The sequence below is a fragment of the Bufo gargarizans genome, chromosome 5, assembly GCF_014858855.1.
Source record: "Bufo gargarizans isolate SCDJY-AF-19 chromosome 5, ASM1485885v1, whole genome shotgun sequence".
NCBI classification, from domain to species: domain Eukaryota; kingdom Metazoa; phylum Chordata; class Amphibia; order Anura; family Bufonidae; genus Bufo; species Bufo gargarizans.
This window is the reverse complement of record NC_058084.1, coordinates 6,805,981-6,828,527: the sequence shown is the minus strand read 5'-3', so window position 1 is coordinate 6,828,527 and position 22,547 is coordinate 6,805,981. Positions and strand designations below refer to the sequence as shown.

General features: G+C 45.1%; 1 protein-coding gene across 1 annotated transcript in view; it reads left to right on the top strand.

Annotated features, from left to right (window-relative positions):
- Positions 1–22,547, top strand: part of TMEM71 (transmembrane protein 71) — a 50,028-nt gene that overhangs the window by 12,420 nt on the left and 15,061 nt on the right. Inside the window, exons 2-6 of the mRNA XM_044294186.1 lie at positions 5,898–5,976; positions 9,512–9,581; positions 14,170–14,230; positions 19,567–19,761; positions 21,067–21,215. Of these exons, the coding sequence (XP_044150121.1) occupies positions 9,515–9,581; positions 14,170–14,230; positions 19,567–19,761; positions 21,067–21,215 (472 nt within the window). The 5' untranslated portion in view covers positions 5,898–5,976; positions 9,512–9,514. The remainder of the gene's footprint in view (positions 1–5,897; positions 5,977–9,511; positions 9,582–14,169; positions 14,231–19,566; positions 19,762–21,066; positions 21,216–22,547) is intronic.

Sequence of the window (22,547 nt, the reverse complement as noted above, 5' to 3'; positions counted from 1 at the left end):
CCACTGTCACTGAGACCAGCACATGGAAAGCCCATGAGATAGGACAGGAATGTTGTCTCAAGTGGTTCTAGGCGCTGATACAGAACAGAAGACGAGGAGAGTTGTGACCTTCAGACTTGAGGACAGGTAGAAGCCAACAATAGGGGCTAAAACTTTTTACAAAAGGACTATAGCCCCAACCAATTTCTTCAGGAATAAGTATATGTAAGACTGTGAACCGGGGAGGGACCACCAGGATACAGCAAAGTCACAGACGAGGAAAGCGACAACACACAGCTTTGTGCAAAACAGAAACTTTACTAAAGCAGTAATATAGACATAACAATCAGAAGGTGCACTAAAGATCTTATACCGCGGGCCCACAGTCACTGTCCCTGTCCGGGTGGACAGACCTATCGAGATGGCGTTCACAGCAGAGCCTGCAAGTCAATGCTGTGCCGCAAAAGAGAACAAACCTAGCTGATGGCGCACACAGCAGAGCCTGCAAGTCAATACTGTGCCGCAGAACAATTTTGTAAAGCCTGCCAAGAATGCAAGTCCTAACTAACTATTTGCAGGCCTAAACTTTTCTCTGATGCTTCAGGCGCAACTAATATGCGATGAATAAACAGATTTACTGACCTGCGTCAGAGGATGTCTTTTAACCAAGATGATCACCAGGCCCCCAGTCCTCATGCGGCCTTGCTTGGTAATTAAACTTCTGTTCAAACGCTGTAAACAATTCTCCGGGAACAATCCCTATTCCAAAAAGCAGGATCTAGGTGAGGGACAATGACCAGTCCCCCTCCACTGCGTCCCCGAACATTCCAGGACACTGACACCAGGATGGAACCGGATTCTATCTCACACATCCAGTGCTTTCACCATCTCAGCTCTCACTTCCTGGTTCTTCTTTCAGCAACCAGCAGCATGAGTCACCCTCTACTTTGCATATTCAAATCCAGCAGTAACTTAGCTGTAACAGAAAACCAGCGGCCTCCTGTGGCCGAAATGCAAAATGACATTCCTAAAGTTCAATTACGCATAGCATTATACAGGAAGAGCTGTTCCACAATCTCACATGCCACCCCACTAGAGGTTGTATTCTTCGGAAACCACCCCCCATACAAACTCCTCCTGTGCATAGCACTGTGCATTGGGCCTCGCTGACTGTCTCAGAGGGAGGGGCTCAAAAGTACTGGGGACATCAGGCATATCTGTCAGGGGAGGATCTACTACTTGTTCAGCACTCTCTCTGGGTGGCAAACCTGCCACAGCCGGGGCTTCTGCAGGTACCTGGGAAGGGACAACCCACCATTCCTCCTCCTCCACCTCTGAGGGGCTTTCCTCTGTACTCTGAGCGTGAGGAGGCATCTCCTCAATGCACACTGGTTCGTCAAAATTACAACGTCTTAACATATTACGGTGCAAGTTTCGTGAGGGTCCCCCGGTCCCTACTGGCTTTACCTCATAGACTGGAATGGCAGGGACTAGCCTTCTTTTCACCGTGTATGGAACCGCCTCCCACCGCCCACTTCCTAGACGGCCGTTTGTATTTGACCATAACCCGGGGCATACCCATCTTTCTGCACTGGTCTTGGGTTAGGGTGTACCACCTGTCCAAGGCGCTCCCCCAAAACCTTGTGGACCGCTCTCAGCCAGCGGTGGTGCTCTTGCACCCATGCGGTGGTACTTCTCGGCGGTGGCTCCATCGGATTGGGCATGTGGAGATATTCAATCTCCCGTCCGTCTCTTCCAAACATGAGCATATGTGGAGAGTATCCGGTGGTTGTACCCAGTTATAAGCCCACATTAGTTTAGGTAGGTATTCGGGCCACCGAGCCTTTTGGCTATCCTCCAGAGTCTGCAGCATCTAGAGCAAGGTGCGGTTAAAGTGTTCACATGCTCCGTTTCCTTGGGGGTGATACAGGGTGGTGCGGGAGTGTTCGATCCCATACAGCTGGTACAGTTCGTTCATTAGAGTACCCTGGAAACACGCTCCCTGGTCCGAAGGTTTTCTCTGTGGACAACCAAACACCTGAATAAAGTGTTTGCAGACTGCTTCAGCGGCCGACTCTGCTGTCTGGTCTCTGGTGGGTACTGCTACTGCATACTTGGTGGAGTGATCTGTCATGACTAGAGAGTCCCGAGGTAGAGTATCCAATCTGCACATAATCAATCATCAGAAGCTCCAGGGGCGCTGAGGTCCGGATGGTATTTACAGGAGCCCGCTGTTCAGTACTCTTACTCAATCCGCCAGGGTCGACACTTAAGACATGCCTCGGCCACCATGTCGGCCAGATCTAGACAGTATATTTATCCATAGAAACACAATATAACAAAACATGTGTGGGATCATATCAGAAAACCTAAAAGTAATCAAAACAACACATAGATAAATATACAAATAATATCTTTATTAGTCAATACAACAATGAGTAAAAAATGCAGGGAGTGTTGTATAGTAGAGAAAACAGGCAAACCCCAAAGCAGAAGTAATATGTGGTAATAAATATTTCATAGGTATATAACCACAACTTGAGACATATTGTATCACCAGTTAATCCGACACAGAAAGTACTGATCAGTGAGATAAAATACAGTAACAGTAGTGTGGGGATACCAGGTATTGATAGTGGGGTGACAATAAACATAAATCATCTAACACTATCATTCCTTATCCCAGGAAAAATCTCCCTTTGCAACTCAATGTGAACAGCAAAATTCACTGTGTGAAAAATTGGGTATAGCAGGGTATATGGTGGCACTGCCGACAACCAACCACACCCTCAGCATAAATACAAGAGGCAAAATACCTGTAATAATGAATACCAACCAGTTTGGGGAGAGCTAAAAGCCCGACGTACATTTCGCAAGGTGCTCTTCTTCCGGGGGGGCATGTCTTCCTATGTCCTAAACCTACCTATATATACCTCACTCAATCAATCCACACCCAACAGATATCCAATGGGCATATCTCACCTCATCACGCGGCGCCGAGCTGGATATTGGTATTGGGGAAGTAACCCAAACCCCGCCCCGTGATATCACATGATCGCTCACATGATCACCAAGGTGCTAGAGAAAACAAAATACGAGCCAGAAGTCACATGGAGACGTCACATGACTAAGCATGTGACCCCGTTTGACCAGCCCACCAGCTCCATCACATGATATCTATAAAAAAAAACTGCACATAGAATACCACGCACAGAGACAATATACTATGTAGCCACTCTGAGATATATGAGAAGTGTGCACCTCCGCAAACTGAACGTTTGGTATTAGGGAAATAACCCAAACCCTGTCCCGTAATATCACATGATCGCTCACATGAGATTAACAAAAAATAAGCCAGAAGTCACATGGAGACGTCACATGACTAAGCATGTGACCCCATTCGACCAGCCCACCAACTCCATCACATGATTTGTGTAAAAAACTGCACATAAAGTACCTCGCATAAAAACAATATTCTATGTAGCCACTCTACAATATGTGAGAAAATGTGCACATCCGCAGACTGCACATTCGTGAACTCTATTACCGACCATTGTCCATGATAGCAGTCAATTGACCTTAAATACATATCACTTGCCCACAGTGAGATTTAAATAAAAAACATATGTACACACAAATACAATAATTCATGATTAATAATAATACTATGAAGGTTGCCTGTATCATCATGCAACAACATTAAAAGTGCTAAGTACATACATGATGAAAAAGGGGGGGGGGGATTGTTAAAAATGAATACAGTGCAGTCAAAACAAAGCGATAGGTGCCGTACAAAAACAAGGCAAACACAAAAAGTGAGAGTGCAAGTGCAACCCCAAGTGACAAGTGCCAATGTGATACATCTAAAAAATAATCAAATTCTCTTTATGAGATAAAATCACAAACATATGCGTATATACTGTACGCATATCACAGAATGGTAAATATATTCATAATATATATACTGTATGGTCGTCCTCTGCTCGGATTTGTACAAAAGGTGAGTTAGGAACTGTGGGATTCCAGAAAGAATATATATCACTGAAAATATATATAGAAAAAATATATGAGTGAGAATATATATAAAAATAAATAAAAAATACAAAGTTATAAAATTGTTATTAAATGCAATAGAACAATTAACAAGTCACCAAGACCACAAAAAACAGTTAAAATAATAAAAAACATAATTAAATAAATCCCAGTTAAAATAGGATGGTCCAGTAAACAGGGACTGTCAGGTCGCTCAATGGAACGGGACACAGCTGTTACCGTCATTTAAGCCCAGTGGTGTAATGGTATTTAAAACAAAAATCCGGGGTGGGAGGGGGTGGTGGGAGAAGGGGGGGGGGGGGGTTTATGTCAGTTATATTATTATATTTTTGTGATTCCTGACGGTATCCTACGGTCTGAAATGGAAGTTTCTGTACTTATCATTTGTAATGTACAAGGATTGGCATTATATGATATTGTATGTCAAGTAATCTTTCTAATAAAAAAAGATCTGATTCAAAAAAACTAAAACAAAAATCCAGCGTGTTTCTTTTTGACTCAGCAATTTCTTCCAATTACCCCCTCTCAATGATGTATTCACATGGTCAATTCCCCTAAAACGGAGCCGAGAACTGTTGCAATCATGCATTTCCTTGAAATGTTTCGGTATCGTTGTCAGGCTATTAATATCGCCAATTTCCTTGGCCCCTTCAATGCCCAATACATGTTCACGGATGCGTCAGATGAATTAGCTGACGTCATCCCCACATAGATTTTATTGCACCGACACTTGGCCCAATATATAACACCAATGGTGGTACATGTAATGGGGTAAGTGATCTTATATTGTTTATGTTGTCCAGAGTCCCAAAATATGTTAGTCCTATTCGTATTGGTGCACGCAACGCATCTTTCTTTGTTGCCCCAAATTGAGCCCCTACTACCAAACAGTCTTGGTTGTTTAGTCATATAGTGGACCAAATTATCTCTTAGGTTCTTTGCTCTTCTATATGTCACCTGTGGGTGAGTAGGAATAGAAGTACTTAATTGGGGATACATTTTCAATATTTCCCAGTATATTTCCAACACTTTTTGCAAACTTTCCTCCATTTGGTATTATATGTAGTGATGAAGCGCAACTCAGCAGTATCCTTTTGCTTAGTTTTTTTGTAGAGTAGGTCGGAGCAATTAGACAATCGAGCTCTCCGATAACCCCCCTCTAAGGAGCACCTGGAATAGCCTCTCTCCTCAAATCTCCAGCGTAGATTTTCAGCCTGTTGCTCAAATGCCTGTTTAGTCGAGCATATCCTTCTTGCTCTCAAAAATTGTTCAATCGGTATGCTGCTTTTTAGTTTACTGGGATGTGCGGATTTAGGCTACTTTCACACTAGCGTTCATAGGTCCGTCCGTGAGCTCCGTTTGAAGGAGCTCACGAGCGGACCCGAATGCCTCCGTCCAGCCCTGATGCAGTCTGAATGGAGCGGATCCGCTCAGACTGCATCAGTCTGGCAGCGTTCAGCCTCCGCTCCGCTCGCCTCCGCACGGACAGGCGGACAGCTGAACGCTGCTTGCAGCGTTCAGCTGTCCGCCTGGTCGTGCGGAGGCGTGCGGATCCGTCCAGACTTACAATGTAAGTCAATGGGAACGGATCCGCTTGAAGATGTCACCATATGGCTCAATCTTCAAGCGGATCCGTCCCCCATTGACTTTACATTGAAAGTCTGAACGGATCCGCTCAGGCTACTTGCGCACTTGCGCACTTGCGAAATTTTTCTAAGTTATTAATGCAGACGGATCCGTACTGAACGGAGCCTCCGTCTGCATTAATATGATCGGATCCGTTCAGAACGGATCCGATCAAGCGCAAGTGTGAAAGTAGCCTTAGCCAACAACAAGGAGTTCACCAACGTCTCTTTCCTATACAGGTCTATGGTAATTCGACCACCGTCAGCCACACATAGCTGGATATCCCAAAAATCCACCCGTGACCGACTCGTCTTTTAGGTAAGCTTGATGTTCTTATTGTTTGTGTTGAGTAGTGCAACAAACATCCCAAATTCTTCTTCAGAACCCTGCCAAATAATTGGAAGATTGTCAATATAACATCCCCAATATTGCACTTGATTAGCCATCGGCAGGGGGTTCGACTGTAGAACTTCCCTCTCCCACAGCCCCAGGAACAGATTAGCATATGAGGGCGCACAAGACGCCCCCATTGCGGTACCCTGGAGCTACAGGAAGAGGGAACCCCCAAAGAAGAAGAAATTATGGGTAAGCACATATTCTAACAATATCAGAATAAACTTACATTTATTGCGATCCATGTCAGTATGTAAATAGAAACTAGCTGCTTCTAAGCCATCCTGATGCCTTATTGATGTATACAGAGATTCCACATCACATGTTGCAATAATCATATCTGAATCCAGATGTAGATCTTCCAATTTTTTCAAAACATCCGTGGTATCGTTAAGATATGACGGTAGATTTTCCACTAGTGGGTGTAGGAAATATTCCACATATTTGCAGATGGAGTCGTTTAGGCTGTTGACACCCGAGACAATGGGTCTCCCCGGGGGTTGTTTCGTGTTCTTATGAACCTTCGGGAGAAAATATAGCGTAGGAGTTATTGGATGTTCCGATAATAGATACGTACTTTGCTGTGTTGTAATTATTCCATCATTGACTCGCTGGTTCAAAATCATGGCCAATTCCCTAGTAAAGGCTATTGTGGGAATGTGGGATTATAGGTTAATTTTCTGTAGCAATTGGAGTAATTAAACTGCCTCCATGCTTCCGTCTCATAGCCCTAGGTTACCCCCCTTATCTGCCGCTTTTATGATTACATCCTTTGATTTCCTTCAATGTATACAGTATACCAGCAGTTGGAGCCACTTGAACGTTTTGTCGCTCCCGAAATGGGCTCCCCTTTCATGGGCTTCCCTGGCTGCTTCCGATCCCAATGAAGTGGGGATGACAATCTGGTGTCGGTACTGCAGATCCGACTGTAAGAATATCTTCCGTCACAGAAGACCCTGGATAACGGTCAACTTATCCCACTGCCTTAACAACTTTTTGCCCTCTGGGGTCAGTCGGGCTCGCTCTTCTGGTCGTGGCCAGATCTTAGCTCGAACCCATTCCTTCACTTTCCACAAGTCCAGGCAGCCATTCTGGTTTCTCTCCCAATCGGCCAAAGTCTTTTCCAGCACCAGGGACATCCCAGACGCCGCCCCACTTAAATGTGCCACGTCCTGGAACACGGGTAATCGACCAAGGTCAGGCGTTTCAGTGTCCTCCAGCTCCCCGTCGGTACTCTGAGCCGACAACTCTACAGGGACTCAGGAGAGTGCATCGGCGTTGCTGTTTTCCCTACCTGACCTAAACTTGATGCGGCATTGGTACTTAGAAAGGCGAGCCAACCACCTCTGTTCAAGTGCACCAAGTTTGGCATTTTCCAGATGTGCTAACGGGTTGTTGTCCATCATCACAGTCACCTCTGCACCTGTCAGGTACTCTGCGATCCTTTCGGTCATGGCCCACAACAGCGCCAGTAGTTCCAATTTAAAGGAGCTATAGTTGTCAGGGTTGCGTTCTGATTCCCTCAGAGACCGGCTGCCATAGGCAATGACTCTTTCGCATCAATCCTGGACTTGGTATAACACGGCCCCCAGACCATGTAGACTTCCATCAGTGTACAACAGGAATGGGGTGTCAAACCGTGCATAAGCTAGAATCGGGGCACTGATCAGCGCCTCCTTCACTGCTTCAAAGGCCTCTTGTCTGGATTCCCACTCGACGGGGCGATTCTTTGGGCCCCCGGCAGTGCCCCTTAATAATTTATTTAACAGGCCCACCAAATGAGCAAATTTGGGTATGAACCTCCGGTAGTAGCTGGCCAGTCCCACGAATGCCCGCACCTCTCTTAGTGTACGTGGTTGGGGCCACTTCTGGACGGCTTCCACCTTGCTGGGGGCTGGCTTTACCCTCTCTTGGGTGACCACATGTCCCAAATACTCGATCTGTTGCCGAAACAATGGGCACTACTTGGGCTTGATCTTGACCCCCATGGTCTCTTAGCCGTCCTAGGACCTGTCGCAGCTTCTGGAGGTGATCTTCAAAGGAGGCCACAAACACTACTATGTTGTCCAGGTATATCAATACTTACTCAAAGTTGAGATCCTCCAGGCAGTGTTCCTTTAGCCGCTGGAATGTTTCCGGGGCATTGGACAGGCCGAATGACATCCGGTTGAACTCACAGAGTTCCATAGGTAGAATGAAAGCCGTCTTCACTTTGTCCTTTTAGGCCACCGGTACCTGCCAATATCCACTGGCCAGGTCAAGAGTCGAGAAGAACTTTGCGTGGCTCAGGGCTGACATTGACTCCTCAATCCACGGAAGTGGGTAATCATCCCGGATGGTCTGAGCATTCAGCTTCCGATAATCCAAGCAGAACCTGAGACTCCCATCTTTCTTCCGCAACAAGACTACTGGAGCAGCCCAAGGACTGATGTCCTGTAGCATGGGTGCTACTCACTAAACTCACTGTCACAGGCATGTGCTCTTTCTCTCTCTCCACAGCGGCTAGGTAGACGCTATAGAATGTCATGTCGGTTGTTGGAGAGCCCCACTATGAACTGATCTCTTAGTAGCCGGTCCACCTCCCGGAAGGCTCCCATGGCCTCTGGGTCCCGCCGCTGTATTTCATTGAGCGTCTTCTGTAGGGAATTGGAGTACTGAATCAGGGTCTCTTCACCCTCTCGCTGTGGTCGGTTGAAGAAGTGGCACCGCAGCTGCACTACTTTAGCACCCCCCCCAGTGCTCCCTCCAGCAGGGAGAATATTTTCTCTAGAGTGTCCCTCTCGGATTCGTGCCTTACCTTGACTGTCCGTCTAACGTCACCCTCTAGAGCTCCCAACGCAACCTCTGCCTGCAGCTCGGGGGTCAGGTTACACATTCTAACTGCGCTCCGCACCCTTTCAGTCCAGTCCTGCAACATCATGTTTCGGCCGTCATACTTTGGCAGATGATGCAGCAGCGCCTCTACGGGCATGTATCCTACTGGGGTGGGCACTGCATTGGGGGCAAGCTGGCCTTGTGCTGTTACACCCTGACCTGGGTTCTGATCCGGCGCCACTGCCAGTCCTCCTCCACTGTTTCCCCGAACATTCCAGGACACTCTGACACCAGGATGGAACCGGATTCTATCTCAAACATCCAGTGCTTTCACCATCTCATCTCTCACTTCCTGGTTCTTCTTTCAGCAACCAGCAGCATGAGTCATCCTCTACTTTGCATATTCAAATCCAGCAGTAACTTAGCTGTAACAGAGAACCAGCGGCCTCCTGTGGCCGAAATGCAAAATGACAATCCTAAAGTTTAATTATGCATAGCATTATACAGGAAGAGCTGTTCCACAATCTCACATATAGATAAAAGACTGCATGCCTGATGGGTATTTGTCATGCCCGATCCCATTCTAAAGGAGATAATGATGGATACAGTGTAATTCCAATAGTAACAGTAACCTTCTTTCTTACAGAGTATGAACTCAGAGATCTTCAAGATGGCGGCTCAACCTCCCATGATGTCGACACCAATGAAGGGAAAATGTACGTGTCCTGGTAATAAAAAACAAACAAACATACTCTGCAAAGTATTTACATTTCCAGGTGGAATAACAGGGGAACAGCACAAGGCAGCATTCTAAGAATACTGTAGATGAGAAGTAGTTACTAAAACAGAAAAGTGAAGAGGAGACAGGTTCTCTTTAAACAGTCTGAACTCCAGGCTGATACATTGTATCATACTATCAGGACAGGACATGGATACAATGTATCATTGTGCTTAATTATTATATAACCTGCCAACTAATGCCTGTGTAGGGATCAGAAGATAACATAAGTGGGGGAGGTCGCACATTGGATCTCGTGAGATAATGTGTGTCATTCAGATGCAGTAACAGCCATAGTCTGCTACAATGTAGAAGCCATACTGGAACAGGCTATACTAATACAGGTCTTTTCTTCCCATAATAATACAATTACAATCTAACAAACCCCACCCGAGAAGGAAGAGGAAAGAGAAAAAAGGAAGTTAAGTTATCTTAAAATATTTCTTCCTCGACCCTATTATCGAGGCGTTAGTCATACTCTCGTAATTTATACATCTGCTTAGATAACTCAAGCCGTTGATAAGATGGCCTTGTCAATAACATTCGTGTCCTAGCAATTAATAATCTCAGATTTAAAAACTGAAAACCTATTAGTGTTGAGCATGAATATTCGAATTGCAAATTTTAATCGTGAATATCGCCACTTCGAGAATTCGTGAATATTTAGAATATAGTGCTATATATTCGTATTTGTGAATAGTATTGAATATTCTAATCGCAAATTAATTGCAAATTTATTGCGAATATATTACATTGCCGATTTTTGCAATCAAGTAAACAATCACTGGAGATCACGAATTCTCGAATTTGCTAATTCATGGCGAATATTTGGCCAAAATTCGCGAAATATCGTAAATTCGAATATTGCCTATGCGCTCATCACTAAAACCTATTACACTGACCATCGCAGAATTACCGGGAAATCTAGAGTGGAAACTAAATAAGCAACAGAAGGCATCTACTTCCAATTCAATTTCCTTCCCTCCTCCTGAATTTCCTGCCAAATCAGATTTTAACAAACCCAAATTTATTGTGGTTTATTTTGGAAAATCAAAGAGAGAAAGAGGCCCACACATGATACTTCTCTGAGTGAGGTGTGCAAGCCAGTTCTCCTTCCAAAACAGTAAGAGTATTGAGTGTCTCAAGAGAAAATTGCCCTGGTTAGCTAAGTAGCCTTGAGGGTGATCTATTTCATTAGGGTGACCACCTAGTATGCATGAGGAGCCAACACTCATCAGATAGGCTTAGCGTTATTTCCTTTTTGGAAGGAATGCTGATTTGAATATCTTTCACAGAAACCCAAATGTATTATGCAAATTAACATTCCTTCCAAAAAGGAAAGAACGATAAGCCTATCTGATTCCAGCAGATGTAAGATATGCTACTTTGCATACATGTTTCTAAGAAGCGCAGAGCAACATTGGCTGTAATATAATACTCCTCATGCACACTAGATGGTCTCTCTAATGAGAGAGATCATCCCTAAGAGTACCCCCAAGGCCACTCAGCTAACCAGGGAGTTTTTTCTCCTGAAACACTCAGTACTCAAGAGAAACTGGCTTGCACACCTCATTTAGGGAAGTATAATACGTGGGTCTCTCTCTTGTCTTCAAAATTCAGTTTTTTGCACGCAATAAAATCTGACTACTAGGAGGCCTTACCAATTTTGAGAGTAATTGGAGCATATTAGATTCAGGTACAATTGATTTGGACCTAAATAAAATATTTGGAAAAATTTCAATCAGAAACGGAATGATATCCAAGAGATTTGCTCATCTCTACTCCCAACCCATCAGCTTTAGGACACCTTAGAGGAATGCCTACAACTGAAGGAACATGAGTCCAGAGGAGAATAATAAAGCCTATGTAAAATCATATATTGTGTCATTTTATGGTTAAAGTTCTATGAAGTGGAATATACCGACTTCAGCATCATCTCCCATCTCCCTTCTGAAACAGACCCGAGATCCCTTCCCCAATGTTTCCTAGAGACACTGTAATCAGTCACATACTGCTATAGAGAATGACCCCCGCTTTACGTGCTTTACTAGACACCAAATAATCCATGATAGATGCTTTGCAAATAGTAAAATCTATAGGATAAAGAAGAGATCTGTAAATGTCTAAAAAAATCTTTTTCAGTAAAAAAAAACTAGTGTTTTTGAACTTAAAATTGTTCCCTTGATAAATGAAGTCTCACGCACACGACAGTATCCATTATGTGGTCCGCAAACCACGGATCGGCAAAACATGGATACCGGCCGTGTGCACCCCACACGTTCCCGCTCTACAGGTCCGCCACTACTGTAGAAATGCCTATTGTTGTCCGCAAAATGGACAATAGGACACATTCTACCTTTTTGGCAAAGCTGTGGAATGGACACGTGGATGAGGACAGCATGCGGTGTGCTGTCTGCATCTTTTGCGGCCCCATAGAAATTAATGGGTTTGCATCCGAAAAATGCAGATCGGATGCGGACACAAAATACGGCCGCGTGCATGGAGCCTTTTGGTGATACCAAAGATCTCCAGAATTCAGGAAGAGATTTACGCCCCTACTGAGGAATATACGGATTGTTCCATATGGATTTGGTTACATGGCGATCTTTAGTCGCACAGCAGATCACAGTGTAGAGGTGCCAGCACAGAAATGAATGGGGTCATAGAACAACTTGCACGTATGCCGCGACCCCAGAAATGTTGGATTTTTTGTAATTTTGGGGTTGCTGTACATGTGCGAGTTATTCTGCAACCCCCACACTGCAATCCCACTGCGATCCTTGGGTACGGCCAAGATCACCGTGTGGCTGAACCCTAAGGCCTCTTTCACACGAACGATATGGATTGTGTCACGATCTGTTCCGGAAAAAACGGATGGTTTTGCAAGAAAGTTCTTTGTGTTCAGTTTTTTCCACGCCCGTGCAATCACTTTTGGATGCGTTTTTCAACGATCTACATCTCCTAGCAACCGTTAGTGAAAAACGCGTTGCATCTGGATGTCTTCCGTTTTTCACGCAAGCCCCATTCACTTCTATTGAACCAGAATATAGAACACGCCGAACGCAGAAACGATGCGTGACAAATGTGCACAGACCCATTAAAAAGAATGGGTCAGGATTCAGTCCGGATGCTATGTGTTTGCTTCATGCATCACACCCGGACGGAAAAATCACTCGTATGAAAGAGGCCTAAGAGGCAAACTGAAAGAAATTGTTGCAGAGAAAACATTTTTTTCTAGTTTTCTGCCCCACTTTGATAATGGATTTTCCTATACTCTACTCATCCTAATTGACCCGATTCTCAAACCTGCCCGCCACATCACGTAAAAAGAAAAAACATAGTCCACGAAATGCTGGAGCGGGAAAGCCAAAAAGTCCAGCAGGTCTACTATTCTACAAAGGAAATTCCATCATTGACAGTTTCCCTTTAAGAACCATTTGCTACATCAGTGATGTCATAGCACTCTGCTATGACATCAGCACAACTGCAGCACAAGGCCCGCGGAATGGAGAAGCTCCTCACCATCTAGCAGCAGGCAGTTAGCGATCAATATGACTGTTGAGGTGTTCCAGTAAGTGCAAAGCCAATGTCGTGATTATGTGTGTATAAATTTGATATCAGTGAATAGAACCAGCTTTGTTTACACAAAACGTGTCCTACACTACTACCTTCTCACAGCTGCAGCTAGTTACAGTGTATCAGTGTAGGCCAGAGCTATCAGCCTGCAGTCCAGGACAGTACAGACATTTGGACTCTTGCTGTGTTTAGCTCACAGAGGATTACCTGAGCTGATACACTGTAACAGACCCTCAGCTGTGTGAGCCGAACTCCTGTAGAAGTGAATGGAGCCTGCTGGTAGTTGTAGTTTCACCACAGCTGGAGTGCCGGAGGTTGCTGACCCCTGGCCTAGACGAAGCTCAGCCCCATTGAAGTGAATACCAAGCACAGCCAATGGATGGCGCTGTGGTCGGTGGGCAGGGAGAAGGCTGCGCCGCTCACAGGAGTTCCGATGCCTTCTCAAACAGCTGATCGGCGGGGGTGCTGGGTGTCGGACCCCCACCGATCAGATACTGATGACCTGTCCTGAGGTTAGTCATCAGTTATAAAACCTTGGAAAACCCTTTTAAACCAAAACTCCAGATATTTTCCTCTTATTTCAAGTTATACATTTCTATTTATCCATTTCTTGGTCACCATAAGGGTACAGCCACACGTGGTGGATCTGCTGTGTGATCTGGCCAAGAACCACTGCCACAAAGCCACCTGAAATGGCCTGGTTGCTGGGGGCAGAAGTGCTGCTGGGATTGCTGTGGGTCTTCTGGGTCCACTGGTTTCATCTTTGTGCATTTGATTGAGTCTTATGAATGCCAAACCTCCCCAGATACAGAGATACATTGCTGGCTACTATGTTGCTGCATAACAAGGCAGACATGTCACTGAGGACCCCGGCGGCAGTCCCTGTGTGGCCCCATGTAAGCTGCAGCGCTCTGCCATGTCATTTGCTAATTATCATGTTCTTCTTGCAGATTCATCCCTCTTCCAAGACATTGCACTTCTGCCTTATAGACTCTTTGGACATTATTCACGGTAAATATGTGAACTGTGAATGAGCTCCTGGTCTTAGGATATGGCTTAGTCTTAGATCCAGTCTTAGGATACGGCTTAGTCTTAGATCCAGTCTTAGGATATGGCTTAGTCTTAGATCCAGTCTTAGGATACGGCTTAGTCTTAGATCCAGTCTTAGGATACGGCTTAGTCTTAGATCCAGTCTTAGGATACGGCTTAGTCTTAGATCCAGTCTTAGGATACGGCTTAGTCTTAGATCCAGTCTTAGGATATGGCTTAGTCTTAGATCCAGTCTTAGGATGCGGCTTAGTCTTAGATCCAGTCTTAGGATACTGCTTAGTCTTAGATCCAGTCTTAGGATACGGCTTAGTCTTAGATCCAGTCTTAGGATACGGCTTAGTCTTAGATTCAGTCTTAGGATATGGCTTAGTCTTAGATCCAGTCTTAGGATACGGCTTAGTCTTAGATCCAGTCTTAGGATGCGGCTTAGTCTTAGATCCAGTCTTAGGATACGGCTTAGTCTTAGATCCAGTCTTAGGATACTGCTTAGTCTTAGATCCAGTCTTAGGATACGGCTTAGTCTTAGATCCAGTCTTAGGATACGGCTTAGTCTTAGATCCAGTCTTAGGATACTGCTTAGTCTTAGATCCAGTCTTAGGATATGGCTTAGTCTTAGATCCAGTCTTAGGATACGGCTTAGTCTTAGATCCAGTCTTAGGATATGGCTTAGTCTTGGCATCCAGTCTTAGGATATGGCTTTAGCTTAGTCCTATTATCCAGTCTCAGGATACTGCAAAATACTGCATTCAAACAACATACATATGAGTATACGTGTCCTGTGTGTATGTAATATAATAAGTATTGTTTGCATATACTATATGTATGTTCTGAGTGTGTACTTGGTGTATGTATGTATGTACTATATGTATGTACTGTGTGTATACTATATGTGTGTACTGTGTGTATACTATATGTATGTACTCTATATATGCACTGTGTGTATACTATATGTGTGTATTGTGTGTATACTATATGTATTTATGTGCTGTATGTATATACACTATATGGAGAAAAGTAATGAGACCCCTACACATTCCACCTCCCGGAGATTTTATGATATCCCATTATAAATCCATAGACATTTACATGGAGTTGTTCCCCCTTTGCTCTTCTGGGAAGATTATATTACTTAAAGGGGTATTCCCATCTCAGACAATGGGAGCATATCACTAGGATATGCCGCCATTGTCCAATAGGTGTGGGTCCCACCTCTGGGACCTGCACCTACAGTATCTCATAAATGGAGCAGGTAAAGTGCCGGAGGGCACGCCACGCATACGCGGCCACCTCCCATTCATTTCTATGGGGCCGTCGGAAATATCCGAGCCAGTGCTCTGCTATTTTAGGCGTCCCCATAGAAATGAATGGGAGGTGGCCGCGCATGTGTGGTGTGCCCTCCGGGACTTTACCGGCTCCATTTACGAGATAGGGACCTGCACCTATCAGACAACGGGGAGCCTACGACTGCCCAGAAATCAGCCATACTACTAAAGTACTCCAAAGAGAAGGAGATTAGAAGGTCTACAACCCACAAGGCCGTGCATTGGACTTAAACAGCAATGTATTGTGCCCCTTTATGGCAGAAAGCATCCCCCATACTTTGAGATGGATTGGCCCCCCCCCGTATCTTAGTTCTGTATCCCTCAATCTTGGAACTGCGGAAGGACTTAACAAGAACCTTATTGCATGTCCGTGGTTCTGCTGAGAGACTGCCAAGTGTCTGCAGAGAAAGAAAGTACTATAACCACCATCATTGGGATACTAGGGAGCTCACTAGTCTGCAGGAGAAGGGGGAGAGAAGCACTGTGAGCGCTGTCCAGTACTTACCGCTCCTCCTGCTCGCTCGTCTCAGGGTCAGCGCTGCTGTGTCCTGGCTGCCTGCAATGTCAGGACGTACAGAGCGCACTCTGACCTGACGCTGCAGAAGATCAGGTGACTGCAGCGTCGGCCCTGAGAAGAGAAGACATCCAGGACAGGAGAGTGGCAGCAGGAGAGGTAAGTTACTTTATTATTTTACAGTCTGATATGGAGGTCTAATGGGGGGGGGGGGGGTCTGGAGAGGTCTAATGGGGGTCTGGAGGTCGGAAACTGGGGAGTTTGGAGGTCTGACTGGGGGTCTGGATAGGTCTGATTGGGGGTCTGGAGGTCTGATTGGTTGGGGGTCTGGAGGTCTAATTGGGTGGGGGTCTGGAGGTCTAATGGGGGCCTGGAGGTCTAATGGGGGTCAGATATGGGGGTCTAGTGGGAGTCTGGAGGTCTGATATGGGGGTCTAGAGGTCTAATGGGGGTCTTATATGGGGTCTGGAGGTCTAATAGGGTCTTATCTGAGGTCTGATATTGGGATGGGGTCTTACATGGAGGTCTAATGGGGGTCTGATCTAAGGTCTAAAACTGGGGTCTTATATGGGGTCTGAGTCTGACATAGAGGTATAAAGGTAGTTTGGTCTGAGATGGGGGGATCTCATTTAGGGTTTTATATGGGGGTCTGATCTGAAAGAAAGGGGGGATTTTTTTGTACTAGCGCGCAATATAAAGGGGTGTTTTTGTACTGACGCACTATCTGTGTGATACCAGTATTTTCAGGTGGACTGTTTCTGCAGGAAAGTATTGGGGGTGGCAGGATGGGGTGTTGAGAAGGTGGGAGGATGATGGAAAAGTAGGAAAGTAAGATGTCTGTTTGTTAAACTCTGCAGAGACGAGGTGCAGCTGAAAGAAGTCACCGTGGTGGTCTGGTCTGACAGGAGAAGAAGAGGAAAGAGAATGTCTACATCAGAGAAGATCACTGGATGTAAGAGGTACATATGTGGCGCTGTATGACCCTGTATGTTCTGTAGCGCTGTATGGGATGTTTTCCAAGTATGTCTTTAAAGAGGTTGTCCGTTTTTTTGTATGAGCGCTCCCTTCTCTGCTCTGTTTACTGGCTCAACACTGCAAATGCTACGGCGAGCAGGTGAACAGAGCAGAGAAAGCAGCTCTCATATGAGCACTGCCCTCTCTTCAAACAGCTAATCGTCGGGGGGGCCGGAGGACCCCGGCTTTATCTGATATTGATGACCTATCCTGAGGATAGGTCATCAGTAGTAAAAAGAAGACAACCCCTTTAACAGTAGGCCTGGAGGGAAAGGGTTAGGTTGAGAATTTGGCATGGGGGGGGGGGGGGGGCCATTTGAATATTTGCCTCGGGCAGCAGAAAAGCTAGGTGCACCAGCGCTGAGTGAAGAGGCCCAAGCTGAACTCTTGCACCTGGGCCCATGAGCCTTTAGCTACGCCCCTGACTACAATCCCCATCATCAACCTAGTAAAACAGACTTCATTTATCACAAACAATGAGCCTGATTACTGTCTCCAATGTCCACCAGTCCTGCCCTGCACCCAACCAATCCATCTACCACCAATTGCACCCCATCTACCACCAGGCAGCAGCCCCAACACCAGGGTATGCCCTAAGGAAAGAAAGGGTGTGCCCTACAGTCACTGCATGGCCCTAGGGAGCACCAAAGTGGAGACTGCAACTGTGATCTGTAAGCACTACCACCACCCTCAGAACCACTACTACCACTCTAATCCTCCATGTACTCTCTGTGGCTTGCTGCATATGCCCCCAGCACTCAACGAGTCTAACTTTGTGTTCTCTACTTCGTGGCTGAGTTGCTGTGGTTCCTTCCACTTTACAGTAGTACCGCTCACAGGTGATGATGGAACATCGAGGAGGGAGGACATGGGCCAGGGAGCATCAACTCTGGGTGAGGGTCAGTGGGCCTCAGTGCTGTTCACTGATGAAAGTCGATTCATGCTGGGCAGAGATAATGGCCACCAATGATGTTGGAGACGTCAAGATGAGTGCTATGCATCAGCCACTGTTGCCGCCAGACGAGCCTTTGGTGGTGGTGGTGTTACAGTGAGGGCAGGTGTGTCTAGTCAGTACAGAACTGCCCTACACTTTATGAATGGTCCAGTGACAAGCCCATACTACTTGAAGAACATCATTAATCCAGTCATTGTCCCTCTGCATGAACAACACAGGCCTAATGTCATCTTCATGGAGGACAATTCTCCAGCTCATCGAGGTCCATCATTAGGGAACGGCTGCTGGAGACTGGGGGACCTCAAATGGAGTGGCCTGCACCTTCTCCAGACCTGAATCCCATTGAAAACCTATGAGATCAGCTGAGTCGCCGTGTAGAGGCTCGTAACTCTGTACCCCAGAACCTCAATTGCCTGAGGGACGTCCTTCAAGAAGAATGGGATGCCGTACCTCAGTGGACAATAAGGCGACTTATGAACAGCAGGAAACGTCGTTGTCAAGCTGTGATTGATGCTCATGGCCACAGGACAAGTTATTGAGACACTGACATTTTGTGGCGGTATACCCAGCACTGGTGTCGGCTTCTGTGTCAGTATATTGTTTAAGATGAGGAAATCAACATTGTATGCTTCTACTTAGATGTCCTACTGCCATGATATAATATCGTGGAGCGGGAACCTTTTACATTTTCCATACATTTCACCTGAAAGTCAAATATCCCTAACTATTTGTGAGTAGTGTATATGTACCTATGTATGTCGGTCGTATGTGTATGTACTGTATGTACTATATGTATGTACTGTATGCACTATATGTATGTACTCTATGCATTATATGTATGTATTGTATGTACTATATGTATGTACTGTATGTACTATATGTATGTACTGTATGCACTATATGTATGTACTGTATGTAGTATATGTATGTACTATATGTATGTACTGTATGTACTATATGTATGTACTGTATGCACTATATGTATGTGCTGTATGTACTATATGTATGTACTCTATGCATTATATGTATGTACTCTATGCATTATATGTATGTATGTACATAGTAGTAGCCAACTTTATTTTGATGATGATGTAAAATGAGGATAATGCTGGAGTTTTTCAGTCTATAGCAGTGATGGTCGAGCTGACATATTGTAGGGGCCACAAATGTGTCTGTTTACTATATCAAAGGGCCACATGTCACATTCAGCCAGGGTTGGGTCAAGGGCTAAGCACACACATAAGACATAGATGATAGCACAGCGCCCCCACGGAGCAGGAGGAAGCAGGGGCTTCTGTTCTTTATGGTTAGACAGACCACATGTGCTCGTACTTACCTGGGGAAGGCAGCTATACCATGTGAACTTACCTGCCCCACTAGGGGCCACCAGCAGGGGGCATTACTGGTCCACATGGTTGTGCTGTTCTATAGTCCATACTGGACGGTAAGAATGCAATTAACCATTCGCTGACACTAACCTTCTTTCTCATAGAGAAAACTCTGATGCAGCGAATATGAGCCCCCCAAATCAATCCGATGTTAATATGAGCCCCTGCCGGCACAGCCTGCGCCTGCTGTCCAATGGCTACTACGTGTGTGATGAAGACAGCTTCTGCTGGGATGACCTGGGCAACATATCCTTCAGCCCTTCCCAATGTACGGTGTCCTACAAAGAGAACATGGTGAGGTAAGTGCCCAGCCGGCCACAGGTGTATGCGAGCCCTTGGGCAGCAAGGTCCTGGTGGGCTCTGGAGTTATTCCACCCGTGGGCAGTGCTTCCTCATCAAAATAACACAGAGATGTAGCAGGGCTGGGTTTGTCATTTAGCATCTTTGAGGTAGTGGATTGTTGGGTAAAGAAGCTCTCCGACTTACTATGGAGATCCAGGATGCTGTAGTAAAACACTATGGGGCAGATATATTAATAAATAACATTCCATACTGCAGAATAAACAAGAAAGAAAAAGAATCGCACCCAATTTATTAAGAGGCGCGCGTTTGTTAATAAATTCTAAACTGTCTTACAGTCAGGAAATTACATCTATGGAGGGGATTTATTATGCCGTTTGCACCAGTTTCTGGCATTAAAAAAAGTCGCAAATTTTGGTGCACGTCACTTTTGTACAAAAATGTGTTCCTTTTTCAGTTTTATGATGCTCTTGACATTTTTGTCAAAAAATGCTTAAAGGTTTGGCTCTTACTCCAGCGCACTTCTTTCAGAATTACATTAAACGGACCTCTCACCGCTCCTGACAGGTCTGATTTACTAACTACTTGCATTCCCCATGTAATGACAATTCTGGAGCATCTATTCTTAGGACTATCTGATGTGCCATTCCTCTGTTATTCCTGCTAGAAGTAATGAATGCCATAAATTTTCAATAAAAATCCAGCTGGGTGTTACCGGTTGGTGGTGTATACACTGGCAGCACTGATTGGATAGTGTCACACTGGGCAAGGACACCCGCAAAACTGGTAACACCCAGCTGGAACTTTATTGCAGAATGCTGGTAATTCATTCATAAACTTTTAGTAGGAATAACAGAGGAACAGAACTGTTATTACACGGGGAATGAAAGTAGTTGCTAATACAGACATGTCAGGAGAGGGGCAGACACTCTTTATCTGAAATAAGCTGGTGGATTTACATCAACATTTCAGATTTTTTAAAAGTTTTTAGCCCAAATCACTTCCAGCAGAAATTAAGTAGGTCATCAATATCTAATTTCTCCCAGCATCTCCACTGATGGAAGGGGCCAGTGATGTCACTTTCATCAGTCACACGGCCTAGGTGCATCTCAGTCCTATTCAAGTCAATGGGCCTGGACTGCAATACCAAGCACGGCCACTATACAATGTACGGCGCTGTGCTTGGAGTGCTGTGAGGAGGCCCCTTTCAAACAGGCGATTAGTGGGGGTGCCAGTAGTTGGATCCTGAGGATCGTACTGCCAGTAAACCCCTTTTATGATCTTAACTTTTGTTGTCCATTCAGAATTTTTAGGAAGAGACGTAAAGCCCTGGGACAAAGACGTCTTGATCTTACAAATCATGGACACCTTGAGGACATGCAAGCTCCCAATTATGAAGACCTAAATGACATTGAACCGTTTGTGGACGAGCAAATCTACTACTCCGGCTCCGGTATTATCCTTGTCTGTTTGACTTGTTTTGAGAATTTTTTCATTTTTATTGCACTTAAAGAGCTTTTCTGGTTACAGCGCTTGGCTATCTCTGGCAGTCTCGGCAGTGCACGTTCTCCATCACTGCACTATTCATACAGAAAGACTCAGGACGCCTTTTCTTGTGATCGGTGGGAGTCCCAGTGGTTGGACACCTACCAATCTAAGGCTGGGTTCACAGTTCCCAGTGGTTGGACACCTACCAATCTAAGGCTGGGTTCACACGGGCATTGAGGGTGACGTGCAGGAAAAGATGCGGGTGCGTTGCAGGAAAATGCACGATTTTTGCCCGCAAGTTCAAAGCGTTTTGCACGCGCGTGAGAAAAATCGGCATGTTTGGTACCCAGACCCGAACCCGGACTTCTTCACAGAAGTTCGGGTTTGGGTTAGGTGTTGTGTAGATTTTAGGTGTTGTGTAGATTTTATTGTGTAGATTTTGGTTATAAGGGAAAATAATAGCATTCTTAATACAGAATGCTTACTAAAATGTCCATTGAGGGGTTAAAAATAATAAACAAATTTAACTCACCTCATCCACTTGGTCGCGTAGCGGATCTTCTCTTCTTTCTTCAGGACCTGGCAAAAGGACCTTTGATGATGTCACTGCGCTCATCACATGATCCATCACATGGTCCATCACCATGGTGATGGACCATGTGATGGATCATGTGATTAGCGCATTGATGTCACCAAAGGTTCTTTTCCTCCGAGGTCATCAAAGAAGAAGAAAGAAGAGAAGCTGCACGAACAAGTGGATGAGGCGAGTTAAATTATTTTTTTTAACCCCTCCATCCCTATTTTAATAAGCATTCTGTATTAAGAATGCTATTATTTTCCCTTATAACCATATTGTAAGGGAAAATAATAAAGATCAGGTCCCCATCCTGATCGTCACCTAGCAACCATGCGTGAAAAACGCACAATATAGAGCATGCTGCGATTTTCACGCAATGCTCATGTGCACAGCCCCATAGAAATGAGTGGGTCCGGATTCAGTGCGGGTGCAATGCGTTCACCTCACGCATTGCACCCGCGCAGAAAACTCGCCCCCGTGTGAAAGGGGCCTAACAGTTATCCTCTATCTAATGGATAGGGGATAAGGTGTTATAACAGAATCACCCCTTTTTATTTTTAATCTTTTTTTTTCCTTTTTTTTAGAGCAACAAATTCCATCATTGCTTTTTATTGTTTGTATTTATTAAAGTCGTTAAAATAATTGTATTGTTTGGATTGTAACAGATGTGATGATATCAAATATATGTAGTCATCAGAGTGACCTTCTGGTAAAGGAGTC